At 42.5% G+C, this 23,991-nt stretch overlaps 2 protein-coding genes across 9 annotated transcripts in view; one reads left to right on the top strand and one right to left on the bottom strand.

Annotated features, from left to right (window-relative positions):
- NSUN6 (NOP2/Sun RNA methyltransferase 6) overlaps positions 1-854 on the bottom strand; it is a 52,484-nt gene extending 51,630 nt beyond the window's left edge. For 2 of the 6 annotated variants that reach the window (XM_084620862.1, XM_084620869.1), the window contains exon 1: positions 599-854. The gene's annotated coding sequence lies outside the window, so the exon portion shown is untranslated. Of the gene's footprint in view, positions 1-2; positions 142-598 lie in introns of those variants that run through there. The other 4 variants (XM_084620868.1, XM_084620866.1, XM_084620865.1 and 1 more) reach the window with 4 other exon arrangements.
- ARL5B (ARF like GTPase 5B) lies at positions 128-23,991 on the top strand. 3 transcript variants are annotated; one of them, XM_084620872.1, is made up of 6 exons: positions 128-455; positions 11,875-11,935; positions 13,261-13,408; positions 18,981-19,064; positions 20,840-20,991; positions 23,325-23,991. In XM_084620872.1, exons 3-6 carry the CDS (start codon positions 13,265-13,267, stop codon positions 23,371-23,373), a joined length of 429 nt encoding a protein of 142 aa, XP_084476998.1. In that variant the 5' UTR covers positions 128-455; positions 11,875-11,935; positions 13,261-13,264; the 3' UTR covers positions 23,374-23,991. The 3 variants fall into 3 exon arrangements, 2 of the variants coding, with proteins under 2 accessions (XP_084476998.1, XP_084476997.1); XR_014710463.1 differs by lacking the exons at positions 128-455; positions 23,325-23,991 and adding exons at positions 989-1,183; positions 19,228-19,322 and having other exon boundaries at positions 20,840-20,970; XM_084620871.1 differs by lacking the exon at positions 128-455 and adding an exon at positions 996-1,183.

A 23,991-nucleotide genomic window follows, 5' to 3' on the forward strand; every position in this document is an offset into this window, starting at 1 on the left:
ACCTTCGGCCGCAGCCCGCCTCTTCCGGGGTACGGCGGAAAACTCCGCCCCGAGCCTCCCTTGGGTTTGGTCAGCTGCGCTCATCCGCCTTCCACTGACCGTCAGGCCGGCAAAGGGTCGGGGGCTGAGGCGAGTTCTAAGCGCGGCGGCAGATGCCCGCCTGGCCGCTCCCGCCGCCTCAGGCCTCGTCGGGGAGCGCGCGAGGGCGCCGCTCGGCCCCAGCTCACAGGAGAACGGGGCACCGGGCTGGCTCCTGTGGACCCACGAGCCCCCTGAATCGCCCCTGTGGCTTCCCGGGGACAACTCACGTGCGCACGGCCAGCCCCGTGCGGAAAGCTCTGCCCGAGCGTTACCAGAGCAGTGCCCCCCCCCGCAGCCCCCCGCACCGCGTCACAGGAATAAGAACCAGCCGGGCGGCAGCCCCCTGGATGCCTCGCGAAAGAGAGGCACAAGAGGTGAAACAGGGACGGCCGGGAGAAGCGCGGTATTTTCTCTGCGCGGGTTTTGACGGAGCTGTAGCTCTCTATGGTGCGCGGCATTACTTAGCCAGCCAGGGAACCTCAAACCAACACAATCAGCGCGTGGGTCGGGGCCCAACCTGCAACCGGCACATTTCCCCACCAGCAGCAGTTACCGCCCGGCGCCGCGTCCGTTACCCAGCGGTTACGGGCCGCTGGGGCTTCGGGTGAGGTGCTCAGCCCCCCGCGGGGGGACAATGGCCGGGGGCGTGCAGCAGCGCAGGCTTCCCGGCGGAGCGGTGTCCCCTGACGCTCCGCTGCGTCCAGGGGCACTAGGACCGCAGGCCGTCGGAGAACGCAACACCCAGCCCCACGGCTGAGGGTGACGCCACGTACTATTTTTTTCACGTCAGGGAGGAGGGCACGTACGTAATGGCGTGCGGAGTCACGCAGTGACGCAAGGCGGTTGGGGAAGGCATTGGCTGCCGTGGCTGGCTGGGGAGGCGGGTTTGAGGGTGGCTCCGCCTACTTGCTTCTTCGGGCTCTGCCCGCCCACTTCCTGGATCCCAATAGGACCAGGCGCGGCCGCCGCCTTCGAGTCGCCAGTGCCGGCTGGCGCCCCTTTGCGTCGTGGGGACTCTCGGAGCGTGACGTCGTCCGGCCGCGGCCGAGCCTAGCCATGGGCCTGATATTTGCTAAGCTGTGGAGTTTTTTCTGTGACCAGGGTGAGCGGCGTTCGCCGGGGGCGGGGCTGTGCCGGCTTGGGGGAGCCGCTGGTCCGTTGGGGGGGCTGCCGGGGAGGGAGGCATGGGGTCCCGGCTGTGATGGGGAAGGGAGGCCCCTCGAGTGTTGAGGGAGCGGGTGGGGGGAGTGTATCTGTGTGAGTTGCGGGGGGAGAGTGCCTGGAGTGTGTGTGAATGGGGGTCGTAGGCTGGCATCGAAGCGGGGGAGGTTAGTTCAGTGCGGGGTTGGCTAATGCACCCTGTTCTCTCAAACTTACTTTTTCATCACTGCAACAGCAGAGACTTTCAGGGTCTCACTAGCTACGGTTCCTTTCTTCTTCCGAGTCCTGTTCTGTGAAACTGTGCATCCAAATTGCGGTCAGCTGGGAAACAGTGCTGTTAAGATAATGTAATGTTGGCTGTGTCAGATTGAAGGGGTCAAACTTTCTGTGTCTTTGCAAAGTAAGCTGTTATGGGATAAGAAGGAAGGTTCTCTCATGGATTGGTAACTGGTTTAACAAAAAGGAAACAAAAGGTAGGAATAAATGGTCAGTTTTCTGAATGGAGATAGGTAAATTGTGGTGTCCCCCAAGGGTCTGTACTGGGACCAGTCCTATTCAACATATTCATAAATGATCTGGAAAAAGGGGTAAACAGTGAGGTGGCAAAATTTGCAGATGATACAAAAGTACTCAAGATAGTCAAGTCCCAAGCAGACTGCAAAAAGCTACAGAAGGATCTCTCAAACCTGGGTGACTGGGAAACAAAGTGGTAGATGAAATTAAGTGTTGATAAATGTAAAGTAATGCACAGTGGAAAACGTAATATCAACTGTACATATAAAATGATGTGGGTCTCAATTAGCTGTTATCACTTGAGAGAGATCTGGAGTCATTGTGGATAGTTCTCTGAAAACATCCATTCAATATGCAGAGGTAGTTGGGAATTTTTACAGAATGTTGGGAATCCATTAAGAAAGTGATAGATAATAAGACAGAAAATATCACATTACCTCTATATAAATCGATGGTATGCCCACATCTTGAATATTGTGTGCAGGTGTGGTCGCCCCATCTCAAAAAATAGATATTGGATTTGAAAAAGGTTCAGAAAAGAGCAACAACAATGATTAGGGGTATGGAACAGCTTCCATATGAGAAGACAGTAAAAAGGTTGGGACTTTTCACCTTGGAAAAGAGATGTCTAAGGTGGGATATGATAGATGTAAAATCATGACAGGTGTGGAGAAAGTAAGGAAGTGTTGTTTATGCCCTCTCATAACACAAGAACTAGGACTCACCAAATGAAATTAATAGGCAGCAGGTTTAAAACAAACAAAAGGAAGTATTTCTTCACACAGTGCACAAACTGTGGAACTCTTTGCCAGAGGATGTGGTGAAGGCCAAGATTATAACAGGGTTCAAAAAAGAACTAGATAAATTCATGGAGGATAGGTCCATCAGTGGCTATTAGCCGGGATAGGCAGGGATGACGTCCCTAGCCTCTGTTTGCCAGAAGCTGAGAATTGCCGATGGGATGGCCAATGGATCACTTGATTACCTATTCTGTTCATTCCCTCTGGGGCACTTGGTGTTGGCCTCTGTTGGAAGACAGCTTATTGGGCTAGGTGGACCTTGGTCTGACGCAGTATGGCCATTCTTTATGGTACGTTTAGAGTTGGGTTTACTTTGGGGGGGGGGTGGTCCATGATCTTTCCAGCTCCCATAAAATATTACTTTCTTACATAAAATTGCTGACAGGCAAAATATGAATGTTGTTAATTCTATAAAGCTTGTATACACATACTTGTAGTCCCCTGATTTTGGGGGATTCCATTTAAGTAGCATAAATTAGTTGCACATCTGATACTGATTTGTTTTTATTGCTCACAATAAGCTGTTTTTTAAGTGTTGTTTGGTTAATTATTTGACTTGGTTGAAAGGTGCTGGTTTAATATGTTTACTTGGTTTTTAAATGCCAAGTAAATCAAAATTGCAAGACTCTAATAAGCTGTTGTAGTGAAGAGTGTGGTTTTTGCCCCTAACATAAGTATCCATTTTTGAGGCATAGGTTTAGAAGGCTTAGAGTGAAATCCTGACTCCATGGAAGTTGATCAAAACTCCCGTTGACTACTGTGGGGTCAGGATTTCATCCACTGGGTCATTAAGATACCTTAAATTTGCTGTTTAAAGCGAATTGTGAAGCCTAATCAAAATAACTGTTTTCTCTGCATGGTTCATTCTAACCTTTTCCAAAAAAACACTTTGTTTTTTATGTAAGGCTCAGGTTTTGTGTTGCATGTTTTTAGTAAAAAGTCATGGACGGGTCACTGGAAATGAACAAAAATTCATGGCAGCCTGTGACTTGTCCCTGACTTTCACTAAAAATATCCCTCACACATGTATTTGAGTGAAGTGCTATCAAACTACCAATATATATGGAAATACACATTTTAATATACTGCTTAATGTCACATGTCTCTGATTACTAACAGATAACTGTACTCTGGTAGAGGTGACTAGTTTAGAATACTACATTATTGAAAGGTAAGAGAAATCAGGCATGTATTAAGGAAAAACAGGAAATAAAGTTGTTACGATATTGAATTAGATAATATTGTGATGAAAGTAGTATATAAAGTTTGCACAGCATGTTTAACTTAATTCTGTCAGGCACTATTTTCTCCTAAAATGTGCAGACATTCAAATTAGCAACAGTGGTCTAGCTAGGGAGGAGCCCAAACACCTGGAACTCCTTTCTTCTCACAACAAAAGACATTGAGCAAAACTAAGGGCATGTCTACACTACAAACTTAGGTTGACTTAAGTTGACATACAGCCACCACACTAATTAAGTCAGTTGTGCATGTCTAGACTACAGTCCTTGCGTTGATGGAGAGTGTCTTCATTAGCAGCTCTTGCGTCGATGTAGAGAGCAGCACACTGTGGGTAGATATCCCACAGTGCAACTCGTCACAGGTGGTTTTGGGAAGGGTTTGCAATGCCTCGTGGGAATAAAACATTCTTGCATAGGTGACTGGGAACATGGCTCGAATATCCCATGATACAGTTTTCTCCCTCTCATGATTTCATCTGCATCCCATAATATTTTGTGCCTTTTTTCAAAAGGCTGGCATAGCCACATATACACCATCTCTAGAGAAGCAAGGACTCTACACAGCTGTGCTCTGTTGTGGTGAGCGTTGCAAACCCTATGCACCTTATCCTTCAGTATTTCCAGAGCCACAAGAGAAACTGCCCTGTGGAATATGGCAGTGTCCTTCAAGTAACAATGCTGTAAGCCATGGAACAAAACAGTTCATGGTTGCTGTTGGCAGTTGCACAGCAGCTGAACATGATGGAGCGCTGTTTCTGGACCCGAGAAACAATCACTGACTGGTGGCATCACATCGTTATGCAGGTATGGGATGATGAGTAGTGGCTGCAGAACTTTTGTATGCGCAAGGCCACTTTCTGGAATTTGTGTACGGAGTTCTCCCCAGCCCTGTGGCGCAGCGATGCTAAAATGAGACTTGCTCTGACTGGAGAAACTAGTGGCAGTCGCTGTCTGGAAGCTTGCAATGCTACCGGTCAGTGAGGAATCAATTTGGAGTTGGGAAGTTTCCATTGAGATTGCTGTGGTCCAAATATGGAGGGCCATTAGTCATCTTCTGCTAAGAATGGTTGTGACTTTGGGCAATGTTCAGGAGATATTGCATGGTTTTGCTGCAGTGGGGTTCCCTAACTGCAGTGGGGCAATAGATGGCACACTCATCCCTGTCTTAGCACCAGACCACCTTGATACAGAGTACGTAAACGGAAAGGGAACTTTTCAATGGAGTTGCAAGTGCTGGTGGATCACCAGGTGCGTTTTACCATCATTAATGTGGGATGCTCTGGGAAGGTGCCTGACACCCTCATCTTTAAGAACACAGACCTGTTCAGAAAGCTGCAAGCAGGGATTTCCTTTCTGGATCACAAAATCACTATTAAAGATGTTGAAATACGAATATTGATTCTGGAACATCCAGCTTACCCCTTATTCCTATGGCTTGTGAAGCCGTACATCGGACACCTGGACAGGAGCACTTCAGCAATAGGCTCAGCAAGTCCAAATGGCAGTTGAATGTGCTTTTGGCTGTTTGAAGGGTCATTGGCACAGTTTGTTCACTAGGGTAGACTTCTGTGAAAAAAAATATCCCCATGGTGATAGCTGCCTGCTGTATGCTTCATAATATGTGTGAAGCAAAGGGAGAGAAGTTTTCACAGGGCTGCGGCTTGGAGGTGAATAGGCTGTCTGCTAATTTTGAGCAGCCAGATACCAGGGCTATAAAAGCTCAGCATGGAGCAGTGCATCTGAGGGAGGTTTTGAAAACCCATTTTATTAATGACATACTGTGACGTGTTGCTTTTCTGTTTTTGCATGTGAATAGTCTGAACATTGCCATGACTGCTCTGTGTGTGTAGTAATGTAACATTGGAAATACACTTCCTGCTTTTCTCTGTCAGTGACTCCCGGCACTCACCAACAAGACCCGCCTCCCAACCTAGTGCTGGGGAGACAACCCCACAGTCCATTCAGCTCCTGGCCCCTCCAAAGGCACTACCGGGGTCGGGTATGTGGGGGGTATGTACTCGATGCCCGGGGAATGGGCTGCAATCCACCAACTCATCCTGCATGGAGGGCCACTACGGTGGTGGTTATGACTGAAGGGAGTGTGGCCTACTGCTTACAACGCGGAGGGGATAGGAGCCAGGGCTCCTGGGTTCTAGCCACAACTCCAGCTCTGTGTGAACTCGTTCACACACCCAGTGCCTAAGTTTCCCTAGCCATCTCTCCTCCCCCAGTGCTTTGAATTAGTAAAGATTTCATTTTTAAGAAATGGACTTTTATTGCACACATATATAAACAAAAATGTGACATCGAATTAAACCTTGGAAATACAGGAGGGAAATACATTTATCTTTTGTTCAAAAACAAACTGGCCTTGCCTGTCACACATCAGTGTATGTGCAGCTGTGAGTCTGTACACCATCCCCCAGAGTTGAGTGGAAAGGATATTGTACTGGCCCCCCCATGTCTAGTGGAATGTGTGTGTGAGGGGGGAGTATGGTGATTTTGGAATGCCATTCTGCAGGGGCTGTAGAGATTCAAAATGTCTCTCCTGGAGGTCAACCAGACACCTAAACATGTCTGTTTGTTCCTTCAGAATCCCCAACATCGCCTGCTGCATGCCACACTTATTCTCCTGGCCTTTTGTCCTGCTCATAATGTCCTTTCTTTCTTTTTTTTCTTCCCTGTAAGAGCAATCCTCCACACCCTCTGGTCAGTGTCCACTGTCCCAGAGGCATTCATTATCTCATTAAACATGTCATCGCGCGTTCTCTTTCACCTTCGTCTTATCTGGGAGAGCCTCTCTGATGGTGTGGAGGAAGAGTTGAAGGCCACACTTTCAGCTGTAAAACATGCAAAGCACAAAGGAACAATTGTCCATGCAGACCCAATCTCCAGTGCAGATTTGCTATACAAAAATCACTCCCCAGAATCCACGCAAGTGTGAAGCAGAACATTTTCATTTCTACAAGATATTTATTGAACCAGTTTGCTGTCCCAGCCGTGATGAGTATAGCTGGGGGACAAGGGCGCTAGAATATCTGCAGAAGAGGGGGGCAGCCTACGATGGGATCATAGTGGCCCAGGGGCCATGCCCCTACCCTTGGTAACGTGGGCTTAGTGTGGGGGTCAGGGACCGGCATTCTCCCCCCCGCCCCCGCCCCAAACTGCAAGCCTTGGCAGTGGCATCACTGGAGATTGCTTGCTATAGCCACCACAACGTAGTCATTAATCCCCCACCCCCGCCCATAGCCACTGCTGCTCTCTGGCACCCAAGGCACCACCCCCTGCCCAGTCTAGAAGCTGGATCCAGGCAGCGGTAAGAGCCTCCCATGGAGCCCGGGCCACCTCTGGGAAGGCCCAGACCCTCCACTTGCCCCGGTCAGAGGTATGGGGTGGCCCATGTCCCCGCACCCTGCCTGCCTGAGGCTTGCAGTTTGTGGAGGAAAGGGTGACTCCTGCCACCCAAACCACAACCATGTGAAACAGTGGGCAGTCATGGCCCACCTGATTCCAGTGACCCTGCCTCATGGTCGCTTCAGGTTCTGGAGCCCCGGTGGTGGGGGAAGAGGTGAAAAATCATGGCGGGGGGGGCACACAGACACTAGTGTTTGCTGCTTGAGAAATTGAAATGAATACTACCACAGTCTCCCGTAGGTGATCCTAGCTGATATTACACTCTTGAGGGTAACAGGTGGCAAGGGAACAGCTGCTGCATGCATCCAGGTACAGACCAGATCCTTATGCTGCTGGGCTGTGTACTGTGATGATGCCTACCAAATTAATACTGGAGTGGCTTGGGAAAGTGTCCTACTACAGTGGAAGAAATAAGGCAGCCCTCCAGAGAAACCTTCCACAAAGGATTGAGATCTCTATGAAGGATTCCTGAGACATCCCTGTGTATGTAATTCGCAGGTCACCCTCTGCCTAGCTGGTCCAGACAATGAGAATCAGCTGCTTTACTTCCACTGGTCATTTAAATAAAAAAGAGCAAATAAGAATATGTGATCCCACCATATTAATGCTAAGTGCATACTCACTAGAGGTTCCTTCTCTGGCATCACGCTCGGCCACGCTGCATTGCTGCGATTGGCTGGACTGCTCTGGGGTTACAAACCGTTCCTGATTCTCTGGGACAGTGGATCCCCTACTTGCCTGTCTCCCATCTTCCTCCTCCAACACCACCTCCTCAATCTTGCCTGCAATGGCCTGAGACTCTGACTCTGAGGTATCCACGTGGCTCTTGGGGGTCATGGTGGGGTCACCGCAGAGTGTAGCCTACTGCAGCTTGTAAAAGTGGCATGTCTGCAGTGCTTCACCATGGTGACTGTTTGCCTCCTTTGCCTTCTGGTAATCCTGATGCAGCTCCTTTACTTTCTCTTGGAACTGCTTGTAGTCCTTCTCCAACATACTCCAAGAAATCTTCTCATAGATGTCCATATTTCTACAACTTGATCTGAGCTGTGCCTGCACAGCTCTTCTCCCCATACACTCAAGGGATCCACCACCTCCTGTGTTCTCCAGGTCAGAAGTGCTTTTGGATCATGGAGCTGGCATACTCAGCTAGGCAGACAAGCTTTTTACCACAAACAAACAGAAAATGGGAATTCAGAGTTACCGGTCCTTTAATAGGGAAGGGGCTGTTTCCTGTGTACCTGGGTAAAATTGATATGTACCAGGCTTGTTATCCCAAGGGGAGCCTCTGACACACTTTACACCAAACGCACTGAATCAGGTAGAATAAACAAACCGATTTATTAGCTATAAAGAGAGATTTTTAAGTGATTATAAATCAAAGCATAACAAGTCAGATTTGGTGAAATGAAATAAAAGCAAAAAGGATTCTAAGCTGATCTTAACACTTTGAATGTCCTTACAACTTAGATGCTTCTCACCACAGGCTGGCTCTTCAGCCAGGCTCTCCCCTTTGATCAGTGGTTCAGTCGTTTGGTGGTGGTGGTGTCTGTAGATGTAGGTGGAAGAGAGAATATGGCAAAATGTCTTTCCCTTTTATCATATCCTTTTTTTCCTCTTGGTTTTGCCCCCACCCCGCTTCAGAGTCAGGTGAGCATTACCTCATTGCAGTCCTGAACTACCCAAAGGAAGGGCATGACTCCCTCCAGGGTCTAACAGATTCCTTTGTTGTTGCCTAAGCCAGTGTCCATTGTTCCTGTGAGGCTGGGCTGGCTTTGTCCCATCTGTGCCCTGACGAGGTGTGAACTGCCTCTTTGTTCTTGGAGAGTTTTCACATGGGCTTGCTTTAAGCCATCAGGATACATGTTCACCCTCATAACTATGTACGTGAAAGTATAACCTATAACATTACTGTAACAATTACTATAACATCACTGTAACAACCAGGCTCAGAGCATTATGAGCCTTCTGAAGACACCCAATGTGACAAACTTTTCATTGGATACCACACAATCATTCTATAAAGATGAACATGGGGGTGTAGGGTGTCCCCCCAAGGTACAGAGTGTCACAGACGGTCCACATCTATTTGTTCCTTATACAGTAGATGTGATAAATATTTAATAGTCCTAGTTGAATATTTTTAAGAAAAGTAATTTAACTTTCATAAAAATTAAAATTCCAAGGCATATCAAAGATTATAACACTTTTGTTATAAATCTAACAAGTATGTACCATTTTTTCAGAGTAAGCTGTAGCTTTCCATCCATGTGATGTTCTGAATATGTGGACTAAAATTTTAAATGTGCCTTGTTGAAGCATATATTGGTACCCCATAGTTAAGTCTGAGTTTTAATTCTGTTGTAACTCTTCATTTGCTCATAGTTCTGCTCTGTTTTGAACAGAGTAAAAATACTCTTTGCTGTATTTTCCAATCCAACTTTGCACATGCATAGTGGAAAAATCAAAACAGAAGACTTGTGGTAATTTAACCTGCTTTGTAGCTGCCTTTGTCAATGTGTTTTTTTTTCTTAGTGTGAAGAAAATAGTTGCCATTTTAAGGCTACGAATAGTCTTATCTATGTACAGTAGCATGAAAAAGTATTAATGCATCATTTGGCATATCACTGTTTACTCCTGGGGGAATTCTGCACCACTGGGCATGTGCAGAATTCATTTCCTCCGCAGATTTCTTTACTTCCCTGTAGAAAAATGACTTTCTGACAGGGAAGCAAAGGGAAGCTGCAAGAGCAGTCATGCACCATCCCCTAGCTGCGCAGGTACATCGTTTCAGGAACCCGGAGCAGCCAGCAGAGAGGTAAATCACTGCAGGGCTGGGAACACCCCAGCCAGTGGCTTCTACCCTGAGCCGGTATCAGCTGCTAGTCCCAGCTGGGCTGAAGACAGAAGAAGATGGGACTTCCTCTTTCCCTGCAAGGAGCGTCTGGGGCTGTGTCAGACCTACCCCCAGAAACCTCCCTTAGCTGCAGGAAGCTCAGCATCCTTTCTTGGTTCCTTCCCCCATCTCTCCTCAGCTGTGGGGGGAGGGGTCACTGTATGGGGAGCTGTTCCCCCATCTGCCCAACCGCCGTGCATCTGGACCTCCCATACCCAAACACGCCCACCAAGCTCACCCTGTACACTCAGAACCTGCCTAGCCCTCCATACGCAAACCTCACCCCACTGAACCTCACCTCCTGCACCCAGACCACTCCCCACTGAGCTCCCTGCACTCAACCCCCCCCCCATGAGCCCTTGTCACTGGCCCCCAATTAGCTGCACCCAGATCCCCATCCTACCAAGCCCCCCACACCCAGACCTCTCGGCTGAGCCCCAACCATTTTCACCTGGAAGCCCCTGCAGAGTACCATTGCCCCTACACCTGGAATGCCTCCAACGAGCTCTGTGTATCTAGCTCCCCCACACCTAGACTCCTCACTGAGCTGCCTGCACTCAAATTGTCTCACAGAATCCTCTCACCTGGATCCCCCCACACTGAGCCCCTCCACACTTGTATCCTGCCTGGCTGAGCTCGCCTGCCCGACACCTGATAGTTCTGGGGCAGGCCCAGAGCTTAGGCTGCGTTAGGATCATTTGCAGCCTCACCACTGAGTCTGTGTCCCTGGGGTGGGGAGGCTGCAGGGTGATTTCCCAATTTTGTGAAGCCAGTGGCCTGTGCTCCCCACTGCCATGCTGGATTTATTTATTGACAAATAAAACTTACAGAATTTTGAATTATTGTGTGCAGAATTTTTAATTTTTTGGCACAGAATGCCCCCAGGAGTAACTGTTAAGTAGTCAAGCGCTTGGGGTTCAGGAGTTGCCGTGCTAAGAGTAGAAAGTTATACTTATCCATTTAAATATGGCATCTTCATAGCCTTAAATAATTTATCAATATATGCAGTCCATAAACTGAGGCATCTCATTCAGTGCTATATGGTGGGTTAACATAGTATTATATGCAGTCTTTAGATTTACCTTGATTGAGTTGCAAGAAAATTTGTTGAGTTGCCAAGTTCTTCAATTTGCCTGCTGTAAATATTCAGCTTTAGTTTTTGATCTGTTTTAAATATTACTAAAATACTGGTCGTTCTGGAATTGTGTTCTTAACTTGAAGTACCTATAGTCACACACACACACACACACACACTTTTTGGCTTGCTTTGTAGAGCTAAGTCTTAAATTACATACAGTCTTTATATTTGGTTTAACTTCGGAATATAAAATGTACAAGAAATTTCACTTTGGCACATATTATAATTATTTTCATGCAAACTGAACATATCTAAAAACATTTAAGTAATAAGTACATTGGCAGAACCAAGTTTGCACAGTCAGCGAGCAGTCTTCATGTTCTTATGTCTACTTTATTTCTCAAGCTTACTTTTATATTAATGCTACTCTTTTGCATGAAACAATTGTTTTTTATTAATAATCATTCCTTTAAAATAAAACTTTACCATGGACTTAACTTATGTTCCTTGTAAGTATAATAACTCTTTCTGGAGAAGATACTGGTTTGTGGGTTTTTTAGTTAGGAGTCTTCCATACTCTGTGCAGGCTGTTCACCTAAAACAGGCAAGGCAGCCTTGCCTTTTTTTAATATCAGAAAAGTGGTTAATGTATCTTTGGCTGCTCACAACAGTTTACTTTTGTTTTTTGTGCAGAACACAAAGTAATAATAGTGGGACTTGACAATGCAGGAAAGACCACCATTCTTTACCAGTTGTAAGTATATGAGCTATTTAAAACTTCTGTTTGTTTAATACTTTCTTTCACAATTAATGTATGAGACCTGACTGAAAACTCTGGGGTACCCAGAGCTTAGCTTGTCCAAGGAAGGTATTTGTCATTCAATAATACTTAAGTTTTGTGTGTATAGTAATAAAATAGATACAGATGTTGAATTGTTTAGAGCTGAGCTTCATGTGAATCAGATACTCAGCACAGAGTATCACAGAGTGCTCTCGAGGACAAAAAATAAATCTCTGCAATTGAGATCTTTGGTAATTGATGAGTGGTAAAATCCTTTCACGCATTGGTGAAAGCTTCCAGAAAGAAACTTAATTTAAAATTTGTATCTGCCTTTATTTTTAGTCAGTTTGCAAAACCCACGTACAGACCATTATTTCCAAAAGAAGAAAAAATTGTCATCTCCCCCGTAGTCAAAGGCATGTCACTGGTGGAACTAACAGTTCCTTCAGAATAATATTTCATCATGCTGCCATGGCTCCTGCAATAAATGGCTATGGTCTGTAGCTGTAGTTAAAAACAAAACAAACTCTTCCTTACCTCACAAGAGTATAAAGGATAAATGTATAAATACTTGGGAAGCACACAATTACTGTGATGATGAAAGTGGTATATACATTTAGATAGAAAGAAATAAAGAATGTTTCCCCAAACCCTTTTCTTCTGTACTCTACGTTGACAAAATAAACCATTGTTTTAAAGTTCGTACTGAGGTATTTTCAGCTGCAGATACAGAATTTCTTTCAGAAGCTATTGTGAAATCAGACAACCTTTACCTTTTCCACGTGCTTTGACAACTTTATCTTCAGATTATTCTAGCAAGATTCAAAAATATTGTCTCTAGTGATGGTTACCTGTTGTATCATGGCAACTTTTGTTTTGAAACAAGTAAATTTTTTAGATTTTTACTAATATTAACAAAGTGTTAATCAGATTTAAACTTCACTTTTCTGTACCGGACGTTCATGTATAATTGTCTGCATATTTATCCCTATCTATGGTATATACTACTACATATGCAGATAAAAGGGCAGTCTCTTCACTCATTGATTGTAACTCATAACATGCACCCAAATTGAATAAATCTTTTACAGAAAAGGTGTCTCTATATAGCTTTAATACATTATTATTTTATCTTTAATAAAAATTTAGATGAAAAAGACTGTTTTAAATAATTGCTTTAAGGGAATGAAAAGGATGTACTTTTTGTTATACAAACTTGTCACAATATACGACTGATACATTAGGAAGTTTCAAGATATTGCTAATTAGTTTTTGTGGTGTGATGTTGTTTCCATTAGCTTAATGAATGAAGTTGTCCACACATCTCCAACCATAGGAAGCAATGTTGAAGAAATAGTCGTAAAAAATACCCATTTCCTTATGTGGGATATTGGAGGACAGGAGTCATTACGGTCATCGTGGAATACCTATTATTCAAATACAGAGGTATGTGAAGTTGCTCCCAAAGTGTAAAATAAAGCAAATAAATATAGATTTCAGTCCTGATAGCTTGGGTGGAGATTACATTAATAGGATATGGAAGAATTTACCCATATGTAAGGACAGAATTCAGGCCCAAATGCAGTAGATGATATAAGGTCATGGCTCTGTATTTTCATTAAATCAAGCTTTCAGATTAGTGGTTCTCAACCAGGGGTCTGCATAATCCTGCGGGTACACAGCGGTCTTCTGGGGGTACATCCGCTCATGTAGGTATTTGCCTAGTTTTATAACAGGCTACATAAAAAGCACTGGCGAAGTCAGTACAAACTAAAATTTCATACAGTGACGTGTTTATACTGCTCTATATGCTATACACTGAAATGTAAGTACAATATTTATATTCCAATTGGTTTATTTTGTAATTGTATGGTAAAAATGAGAAAGTAAGCAATTTTTCAGTAATAGCATGCAGTGACACTTGCTTACAAAATCAGAAATAAAAGTAATTTTTAAGTGAGGTGAAACTTGGGGGTATGCAAGACAAATCGGACTTCTGAAAGAGGTACAATAGTCTGGAAAGGTTTTGCGCCACTGTTTTAGTGGAACAAAAATTGTGTTTCAAGTGAACAGAGTAATTCTTAATGTATTTTAACTCCAGACCTAGATCTGCACATCTGAATATGTGTATTAGCATAGATACCTCAGGATCAGGAGATATTTTAGTGTTTTTTTTTGTTTTGTTTTGAAATTTGTCACCTGCTGCTTAGGCACCCTGTAATTGAGTAGTACAGTACAAACAAAGATACATTATGTATGTGTTTAGAATGCCTTGTAATAAACCTCTATATGATGGGATGCTGGGCTTGAAGGTTCTGAAGCAAAAAATACTTAGAATACTCTTCCATCCTATTCTAGACAAATGATATTATTTGTCCTCTGGGATTAACAGCCCAGTTGGGCCTGCCGGTGTGTGCACAGCTTGTATTTTAGATTTCAGTGGTTTTATAAGAGTTTTGTTTAGCTCAACACAGGTTTTAAGTGAAACTGTTTTCTAACTTGTTTGAGAAAAATAAGAGCGATATATACATCACATTTCTCCACAGTGAATGCAAAACTTAACTGGGGATGGAGACCACAAGCGAATGGTTTAGCTTCTGTTCTCATGCGTAGTAGTGTTTTTGTGAAGCAGTGACAGTAGTGGAAAGAGAACAAAAGTTTTGCTATGCAGCACTGTATAAAAATCGTCAGCAGCTGCTGCTGCATTTATTTAGGGGACAAAAGTAACACCAGCTGAATGGGAGGAATGATATAGCAATAAAGCTGCCATTGATAGAAAGGTCAGAGGTGACTTCAGCTGACCAATGTATTGTTTCCACTTTGGTTTATAACACTGCAAAGATGAACATCTTTGGGTTTTTTTAATTGCTGACCCCTAATAAGGCTTGTGCAGCATGTATTAAATCTCCATAACTTCAGTTTGCATGTGCAAACCTCAGTCATCTATCACAAAGATCTTCAAACGTTGATATTTAATACCTTAATAAACATACATACACTACCTTATTGTTGAATAGCCATTCCACTTTCCAATAAGCTGCCTTCCTGCTACCTAAATTCGTTTCTCTGCTAGTCTTTGCAGCAGGAGTTCTTACACATCACTTCCCTCAGGCTAGCACTGGAATCCTGCTTTACCCAGAAAGACGGCAGCAGAGCCCTGGGTGCTGCCTGTCTTGCTTCAACAGTTCGCTGGTGCTACTAACAAAGTAGTATAGATTGCTCTCCTCCCTTTCAAGAAATTGCAGTCCTTGCACAACACTCCAAGACTTACAGGGGCTGGAATTTGGGGGAAGAGCCTGAATCTGTTAAAGACTATCCCAGATGATAGCATGAAGTCACGTAGCCAGCTTGCGTTCTACCAACAACTTCACACAGGGGAGCCACTATGATGCATTGTTTCTTTTGTGTTCAAATGGAACCTTTTCCCAAGTGTGTGTAGTTTATAGCAGATATGACAGTTTACTGTATTATGATGACTGGTAATCACAGTGCGAAGGTCCGATATAATAGGACTCAATAAGAAGGTGCCATTGTGGTAGTTGCATTTTTCATTCACATTTTGAAGAATTATATGTAGAAGGTGTTTTGTTTTGTTTTTTAAATAATTGTGGTCCATGTCTACAGATAACTAGTTTATCAGACAGTTATTCTGATCTTCAGGATTATAATTACATATGTTAGTATTCTGTCCACTCCAGTTTTACTTCTATTTGTACAGTCCTAAATAAATCTGTGAATCTATAGCCATATATAACCACAGTTTTAATGTGTAGCTAAAACTAAATGTAACCTTAATGAAACAGTTTTAAAAATAGTCCCAGTTTAAGGCCTTTCTAGCTAGTTTCTCAGGTGGTAAAAACTATGATTTTACTTGGTAAAAGCCACCTCTTGTGAATATTGGTTTCAGAGCCCGGGTCAGCTGACTTGGGTTTGTGCTACGATGCTAAATAACATTGTAGATGCTCTGGAGCCCAGGCTCTGAGACTGAGCAAGGTGGGAGGGTCTGAGAGCCCAGGCCCACTTTAGTCCATAGTGGAGCTCCTTCTTCGTTCAATGGGAGGTTTGCCCAGAAATAGAGTGTAGAGCTTTATGTGGTGGTTAACTTTTTAATTCTTTCTTCTATTCAGTATCATTCAGTGGAAAAATGTTCCCATTTAAGACTGTGTTATTTCTACTCTTTCTTTTCCTTCCTCTGGCTTCTCTCTCTCTCTTCCCCCGCTGTTTTCCGTCTCTCCATTTTCTTCAGTGCAGCCACTAACTTCGCCTGTCAGTGGGCTTCATTCCCAGTTCGTCTTTTTTCCACCACAAAAATGTGAAATAGTTGATGACACTTTATATGTCAGCATTGTTGGGATTTCCTCTCTAACATGAGATTAATGGCAGGAGAGATCTGGTCTATGGGTTGCAAGTTTGACATCACTGGTCTAGAGATTCCAGTTAGAATAAGGGCCCTTAAGCGCTATGTGAATGCAAAGCTCAGGCCTCCAACAAGCACTGAAATCTTTTCTGTGCTATTGGCAATTAAATTTTTTTTAAGCCCAGATAGTAACAGGTGAAAATGTATTTTACGGTGCATTTGGGGAAATCCAACCTTAGACATTTTCTGATACGTAAGGCACACTGACTAAGTGATCATTGCTCTGTGCCTGGCTTTCAACTATGCAGTCACCAGGGGTCAAATTTCCATTATGCACATGACTAGCAAGTTCACATCTGACTACACATGTGTAATCTGGGATTTGCATGCACTTGTGTAGCAGGGTATGTACAATAGCCAGAACGCACGAGACAATCTTGGGGCTGATAATCCAACCTTAGATCTACAGTAAAGTATACTATTTTATTTTTATATAGATATAGATATATTATCTATATCATATAGGGCTGCCGATGAATTGCAGTGAACTCATGCGATTAACTAAAAAAAATTAATCATGATTAAAAAAATTAATCACACTGTTAAACAATAGAATACCAATTTAAATTTATTAAATATTTTGGATGTTTTTCTACATTTTCAAATATATTGATTTCAATTACAACACAGAATACAATATGTACAGTACTCACTTTATATTTGTATTACAAACATTTGCACTGTAAAAAATTATAACCAAAAGAAATAGTATTTTTCAATTCACCTCATACAAATACCTAATCCTGAGAGCATTCCGTGCCTTAAAATATTGTGTGCATAATTTTTAAATTATGCGAAATTCTGCTAATTTTATTTGTCAAAATAATACTCCATAATCATGCCAGTTTCAATTATTTTGGTAAGTTATTTCAAAATACCTGTCAGCAAGTATGTCTGTAGCAATACAGACACACACACAAATTCCCGCAGGAATAGAATTAAAGAAACCCCTATGACAGCCCAGTTCCTGTTTCTTCCCCTCCTCCTGCCCCCTGGGGCCAGACACCCACAATCCTGCCCCCATAGAGCCCAGGGATACAGAGGGAGAAACAGCCTGATGCTCAGTACTAGGCTTACATGGAGTTTCCTGCCCGCCACCCTCTCCTCCTCTCAAGGCACGCTGGGAACTGCAGCTGCCAGGAACCCTCTAGCTCCCTTTCCCTCCCCCTCAGTAGCGTCTTCTATGGGCAAGCTGGGCTCTGCTGGATCCCTAGTGGCAACTAGCAGCACTTGAAGCCCATTTCTGTGGGGGAAAGGAAATTCTGCACGCACATTAATTTCTTCAAAATTCTGCATTGTGCAGTGGTCCAGAATTCTCCCAGGAGTATACACCTGTCAGGGATGATCTAGATAGTATTTAGTCCTGCCATGAGTACAGGAGCCTGGACTAGATGACCTCTCGAGGTCCCTTCACGTCCTGTGGTTCTATACATTCTGTTCTGCCTGAGGGGACAGAGCCTGCCCCACTCCTACCTCCTCAGAAACACCCTGAAGCCCTGCCCCTCCATGCCGAGCATGCTGCAATAGCAAGCAAGAGGGACTGGATGTCACGCTGTCTCACACGCACGACTGCCCATCCCCGCTCCCCCTCGCCCCCCGTGGTGATTTACATTTCTACCAGCTACTCCAGGCACCCAAGCCGACCTGCCTGGCTGCCAGGGAGTGGCACCATGACCGCTCTTGCGGCTTCCTTTGCTTCCCTGTCAGAAGTCATTTTTCTGTGGGGAAGCAAAGAAATCTGCAGGGGACATGAATTCTGTGCATGCACAGTGACACAGAATTCCCCCAGGAGTAAAATACCATAGTGTAATCTCTTTATCATGAAATCGCAACTTACAAATGTAGATTTTGTTGTTGTTACATAACTGCACTCAAAAACAAAACAATGTAAAACTTTAGAGCCTACAGGTCCACTCAGTCCTACTTCTTATTCAGCCAATCGCTAAGACAAACAAGTTTGTTTACATTTACAGGAGCTAATGCTGCCCGCTTCTTATTTACAATGCCACCTGAAAATGAGAACAGGCATTTGCATGGCATTTTTGTAGCTGGCATTGTAAGGTATTTACATGCCAGATCTGCTAAACATTCGTATGCCCCTTCATGCTTTGGCCCCCATTCCAGAGGATATGCTTCCATGCTGATGATGCTCATTAAAAAAGTAATGCATTAATTAAATTTGTAACTGAGCTCCTTGGGGGAGAATCGTATGTCCCCTGCTCTGTGTTTTACCCACATTCCGCCATGTATTTCATGTTCTAGCAGTCTTGGATGATGACCCAGCATGTTGTTCATTTTAAGAACACTTTCACTGCAGATTTGACAAAATGCAAAGGTACCAATGTGAGATTTCTAAAGATAGCTACCGCACTCGACCCAAGATTTAAGAATCTGAAGTGCCTTCCAAAATCTGATTGGGACAAAGTGTGGAGCATGCTTTCTGAAGTCAGATGCATTGGTTAGGAAAGTCCAGGTCTGATATGCATAAAGAACATTTACTAACCAATAAGTCTCTCTTGCAAAGTTCAGACTACAGAAAATACATAGATGGAACCTTTTTACATGTAGTCTGAGAAAGCCTTTTTCTTTTATTTTCCCTAGTTCATCATTCTTGTTGTTGACAGCATTGACAGAGAACGACTTTCTATCACAAAAGAAGAACTTTACAGAATGTTGGCTCATGAGGTATATTTAAAAACTCAGTATTCCAATACATTTGGATTGTAGGCTTCCTTTTTTGTTAGCACCCAAATAATTATAAACATGAAGACTTAACCTTTTACAAAACAAAGTTGTTTCGTTAGCATAGGTATTGATGTACATTAACTGTGCTTTTTAAAAATTTTAGATTGTCGGTGTCTAGACAAGAACAGTCAGAATATCATGAAAAATACATGCTCCATGTTCTAACACTCTTAGGAGGGTTCATTCTATTGTAACAAGGTAGCAGTTTCTTTTATAAAAGTTATACAGATTATAAAAAGTTTTTGTATGTTTAACTTCATGCTGTCTGACTTGTACTGTTTTTCCTTCCTCTGTCTTACAACTACAGTTAAAAATGAAATTTTGAAGACGCTTAAAAGCTTCTAAAACAAGTTTTGAGATTAGTTTTCACTGCTGCTTGCATCCTATTAATGTAAAGAATCATAAATAGTGTTATAAATGCTTAATCTTTGGATGATGCTTGCTTCCCTTCTGATCTAAAATGAAGTTTAGCTATGAGCAGTACTCAGTGTTATCTGAGTGGTTCATAATCTATTTCTAAAAATGAAAGGAAATTGTCTGTAAATGGGTCAGTTCAATAAAAATAGTTTTTGCTCTGGGTCTGGGGGTGTAAAATATGTTATAAAATGGATGGAAAGAAGTCTTTTGTTCAAAATCTTCCCCATGATTTCAAAATGGATCCCAATATTGCAAACACCTATTCAAATACTGCCTCAACATTGGTGGGGAAGGGGGCGGGGGGAGGACTACATGACCTATTAGGGTGCCTTTCAGCTCTACATATCCATGATTCTAAGAAGTCTTAACTCATTTGAGTTGTCCTGATGACTGACTTCAGTCAGACTAGTCTATAAGTTAGGACTACTTGTGAGAGTATGGATTTGCAGCACTGGACCTTAACTTTGCTTTTTGTTTCTTCAAAGCATCCAGACATAGAAATGGATCTCCACTAATCCTAGCAGATTAATTGGTATTGAACTCTTAAAATTTGATCTAATGGTTTCTTGGTTATGAAATGTCTTTTTTTATCTCTTGCCCTGCTCCAAAAAAATCTGCTGTTCCTATTTTTGTTGCCTTAGTTACATGGAAAGTTTAGACAACATTCTAAATGACTCACATCTAACTTAAACTATTCAAACATTACTAGTAAGTACTGCCCTTTACTCAAAAGTGACAAAGGTCTTAAGATATGAAGTGGATTTGTTAAAGAAGTATAGTTTCTTCCTTTCCTGTCCTTATAAAATTTCTAAACATTTAATTTTATTTAAAAAAAAAAAAAAAAAGCACCTAGAATTGGAAGTAATTTCAGCGGAATGATGGCATGTTAACTCTTCGACTCTGTCATTATCTCACTTAAAGATTTCCAGAATGTTCCTCCAATAGTAATATAATTGTCTGAACATACTGAGCTGCTTTAGAAAATATATTATTTATTGTGTCTTCAAATTAGTCATCAGTGAAGCGTGGCAAGACCAAAGGACCGAGAAGTGAAGCAAACCCTAATTTGATGCCTGAGGAATGTTAGTTAGAACAGCTTTCTAAATGAATCATTGTTTGTCTTCCACTATAATTTATTGTTGTAGAAAGCCTCTCAAAGTTAAATGTTACTGCATAATTTTAATATAGAATGACTTTACTGTAACTGTCGGAAAATATATTTAACATTATATAACCTTTTAGATTTGTATCATAACATTGGCATCATAAGTACTATACATATTCTGTCTTGCTTCCAGGATTTACGGAAGGCTGCAGTTCTCATCTTTGCAAATAAGCAGGACGTGAAAGGTTGTATGACAGCTGCTGAAATATCTAAATACCTCACTCTTAGTTCTATAAAGGATCACCCATGGCACATTCAGTCCTGCTGTGCTTTGACTGGAGAAGGGTAGGTGTCACGTTACATGTGTCTAAGTTCAAGAATGTAAAATAAATGGAAAACTGTGTGATTTAGAAGCTCATTGGCACCGGTCTAGATCTTTTGAAATAGGATTTTTCTTATTCTCACCTTTGCAGACATAATGACACCTTAAGTGTATCTTCCCCTTGGCTAACCTCTGGATCTTCCTTACAGCTGAGTCCTCCAGCTTTAACTGATAGCATTTTTCATCCGTTTGAAAGAATGATGCTCTACGCTCCTATTGACTCTCGCTATGTCGACTGGCTAGCCTACTTGCTCTTTGCTTAGTGTCTGTAATACCCGGGTGACTGCTTCAACTCTCTATACACTAGGGCAGCAACTCTGACTTGACCAGAGGGTAAAGAATATAAATAGGGTGTGGCTTTCAGCCTCACTGTGAGGATCACTTATGAACACCATTTTCTGTTGTGTAGAAGCCAACAAATATTTTAGTGCTCCTGGAAATCCCTACCAGGAGACTTCCACCCTTTCATCCTGGAATGTCTTTTTAATATGCAGTCCTATCAGACCTTATTTTGACTTTTCAGATGTATACTCAAAAAGACATGTTTGCCAACATTCACTATGGCATGAAGACCTACTTTGTTACTGGTGTAAAACCTGTTACCTATATGCAGTTGATGTAATTGACTTATTAACATTTAAACTTCTATCTCAGTTATGCCAGCAAAGTTACAAAAATTTAAAACTGAGCTTTCCTCAGACTCCTTGCCTTCACAGATGAGACATTCTTGGTGTCTGACAGGAGCTAACCATGGGTTTTTCTTTCAGATTCAGTTACCCAGTTTTCCTAAGTGCCCTAAACTTCCACCTTGATTTTCAAACAGCCTCATCATTTGTAGAATTCATTTTGTTTCAGCAGTAAAATAGTAGAAGAATATTCTGTGATAATGCTGCCTCAGGGCTTCAAAAGTAGTGGATATAGCAGATCATTCAGAAGTTTAAAAAAAAAAATCTTCCCCACAATGATGAAATGTGAAGTTTACTTTTCAGATACAGCTGAGACTGTCCTGTGAAGTGAGTACCTCTATCACTTACCCTGACCTCTTATAATGGAAGGTGCTGACCCATTTTTGGTCTATTAATTTTGGATATTTATTTCCAAAAATTAAGCCACTGACTTGTCCAACTAGCTACTATTATTTTTGCTAAAGGCAACTTTGATGGGTAATTCATGAGGATTTGGTTTTGTGTAAATAGATATACATTTTCAGGTCAAATTATTTCCTTTCATATTTAAATTGGTGATGTACTTACTGTAACTTTGTTCTTAATATGGAATCTATGTAATTCCACATTCTCATTTCAAAATTTATTGTAGGTAAACATTAATTAAGCCAGTGCCTTTTTCTTTAATGTACTCAAAATACAATTTTATTTGTTCACTTAATTTGAATCATTTGAATACTATTTAAAAAGGCTTTCTTTAATGAAAAGGAAGGATCACTCTCTCCTTGGCCCTATTACGTTACCAAAATTAAAGCTGTTAGTGGATCATACTGTGTAGGGTTTGACAGTATACTACAGCCAAAAGAGAAATGTCACTGGCAGTTGTATATTGATGGATTAAAACAACGTTGGTGCTTCTTAGCTGTCAACTTTTGAGTTTTAGCCAGACATGATTTTGTGTTAGCCTCACCCTGGCATTCAGTGAAGATCTAATGTAAGCAGCATTTGAAATGTGATATTTGTGTTAGCCCTAAGGCAACAGTATCAAACAGTGGGTCGGGACCCCATTTTAATGGGGTCGCCAAGGTTGGCGTTAGACTTGCTGGGGCCAAAGCCCAAGCCCCACTGCCCCAGGCCAAGGGCATCAGCCCTGGGTGGCGGGGCTCAGGTTACAGGCCCCTGCCTAGGGCTGAAGCCCTTGGGCTTTAGCTTTGCGCCCCCTGCCCAGGGCAGCAGGCCTTGGACGGGCTCAGGCTTCAGTCCCTCCTCCTGGAGTTGTGTAGTAATTTTTGTCGTCAGAAGGGGGTCACGGTGCAATGAAGTTTGAGAACCCCTGCCCTAAGGCCTGGTGGTAAGTCATCTGTACTGCTATGTGGGAAACCCATTAAGATTTTTATATCTTTCCTTTCACTCCTTGGATGATATGTTTTGAGAGTAGCATGTTTTGGCTCTGGAAGGGAAATTGAAGCTGGACTTTCTTTCATGTGATTGTATCTTTTTAGCTTTAAAAGAAATCCTACCTAGGCCACGTGCACCTGTAATTGATGGCGAAAGATGATGCTTTTTGGTAGGATGACTTATGTGAGAGCAAATGGTTAAGCTTCATTGCGACCTCTCTTATTAATTTTCAGATTATGCCAAGGTCTGGAATGGATGACCTCCCATATCGGAGTGAGATAACTTGTTGCAAAAGAGACTGCATCTATTTATTCTGTGAACATGAACATTTTCCTGGTACTTCTGGTTGCTAAGGGAGCAACCATGTTTAATTTATAACGACAAAAACCTCTGAGCAGCACTTGAATCAAGTGCAGCTGAACTGAAACACAAAGTATTTTTAACTTTTTTAATGCACTACTCTTCCACAGGATGAACATATGAATCTGTTTCAGTATCAAAGTTCTCCTGGCTATTCTAATTTTTCAGTGGTTGCCTTGTAAGATATCTTTCATCATGGAAAATATTTCACACTTGATTTTTGTAATGATGCAAACTGTTTCTGTAATTTACTACCTTAAATTTCTTCATTAACACTGGGGAAAAAGTGAGTAAATTGACGTATACCCTAGCATAACTGTAATGATTTCAAAAGATTGGGATATCTATGTTCAGATGGCCCAATTGCAGATATGGCTATCTCCAAGGCAGGTTTTAGGTATGTTAAGAATTGTAATAGTCAGCATTGAAACAGTTATTTATAGGTTGTTGATATGCTTGGGGGTTTTTTTGTTTTTTTTTCATATGTGTAAGTGAATTTCTGCCTTAAAATAAAACATTCCCTTTTTTATTCCCATGTGA

The sequence above is a fragment of the Lepidochelys olivacea genome (assembly GCF_965140295.1).
Source record: "Lepidochelys olivacea isolate rLepOli2 genome assembly, chromosome: 2".
NCBI lineage: Eukaryota > Metazoa > Chordata > Testudines > Cheloniidae > Lepidochelys > Lepidochelys olivacea.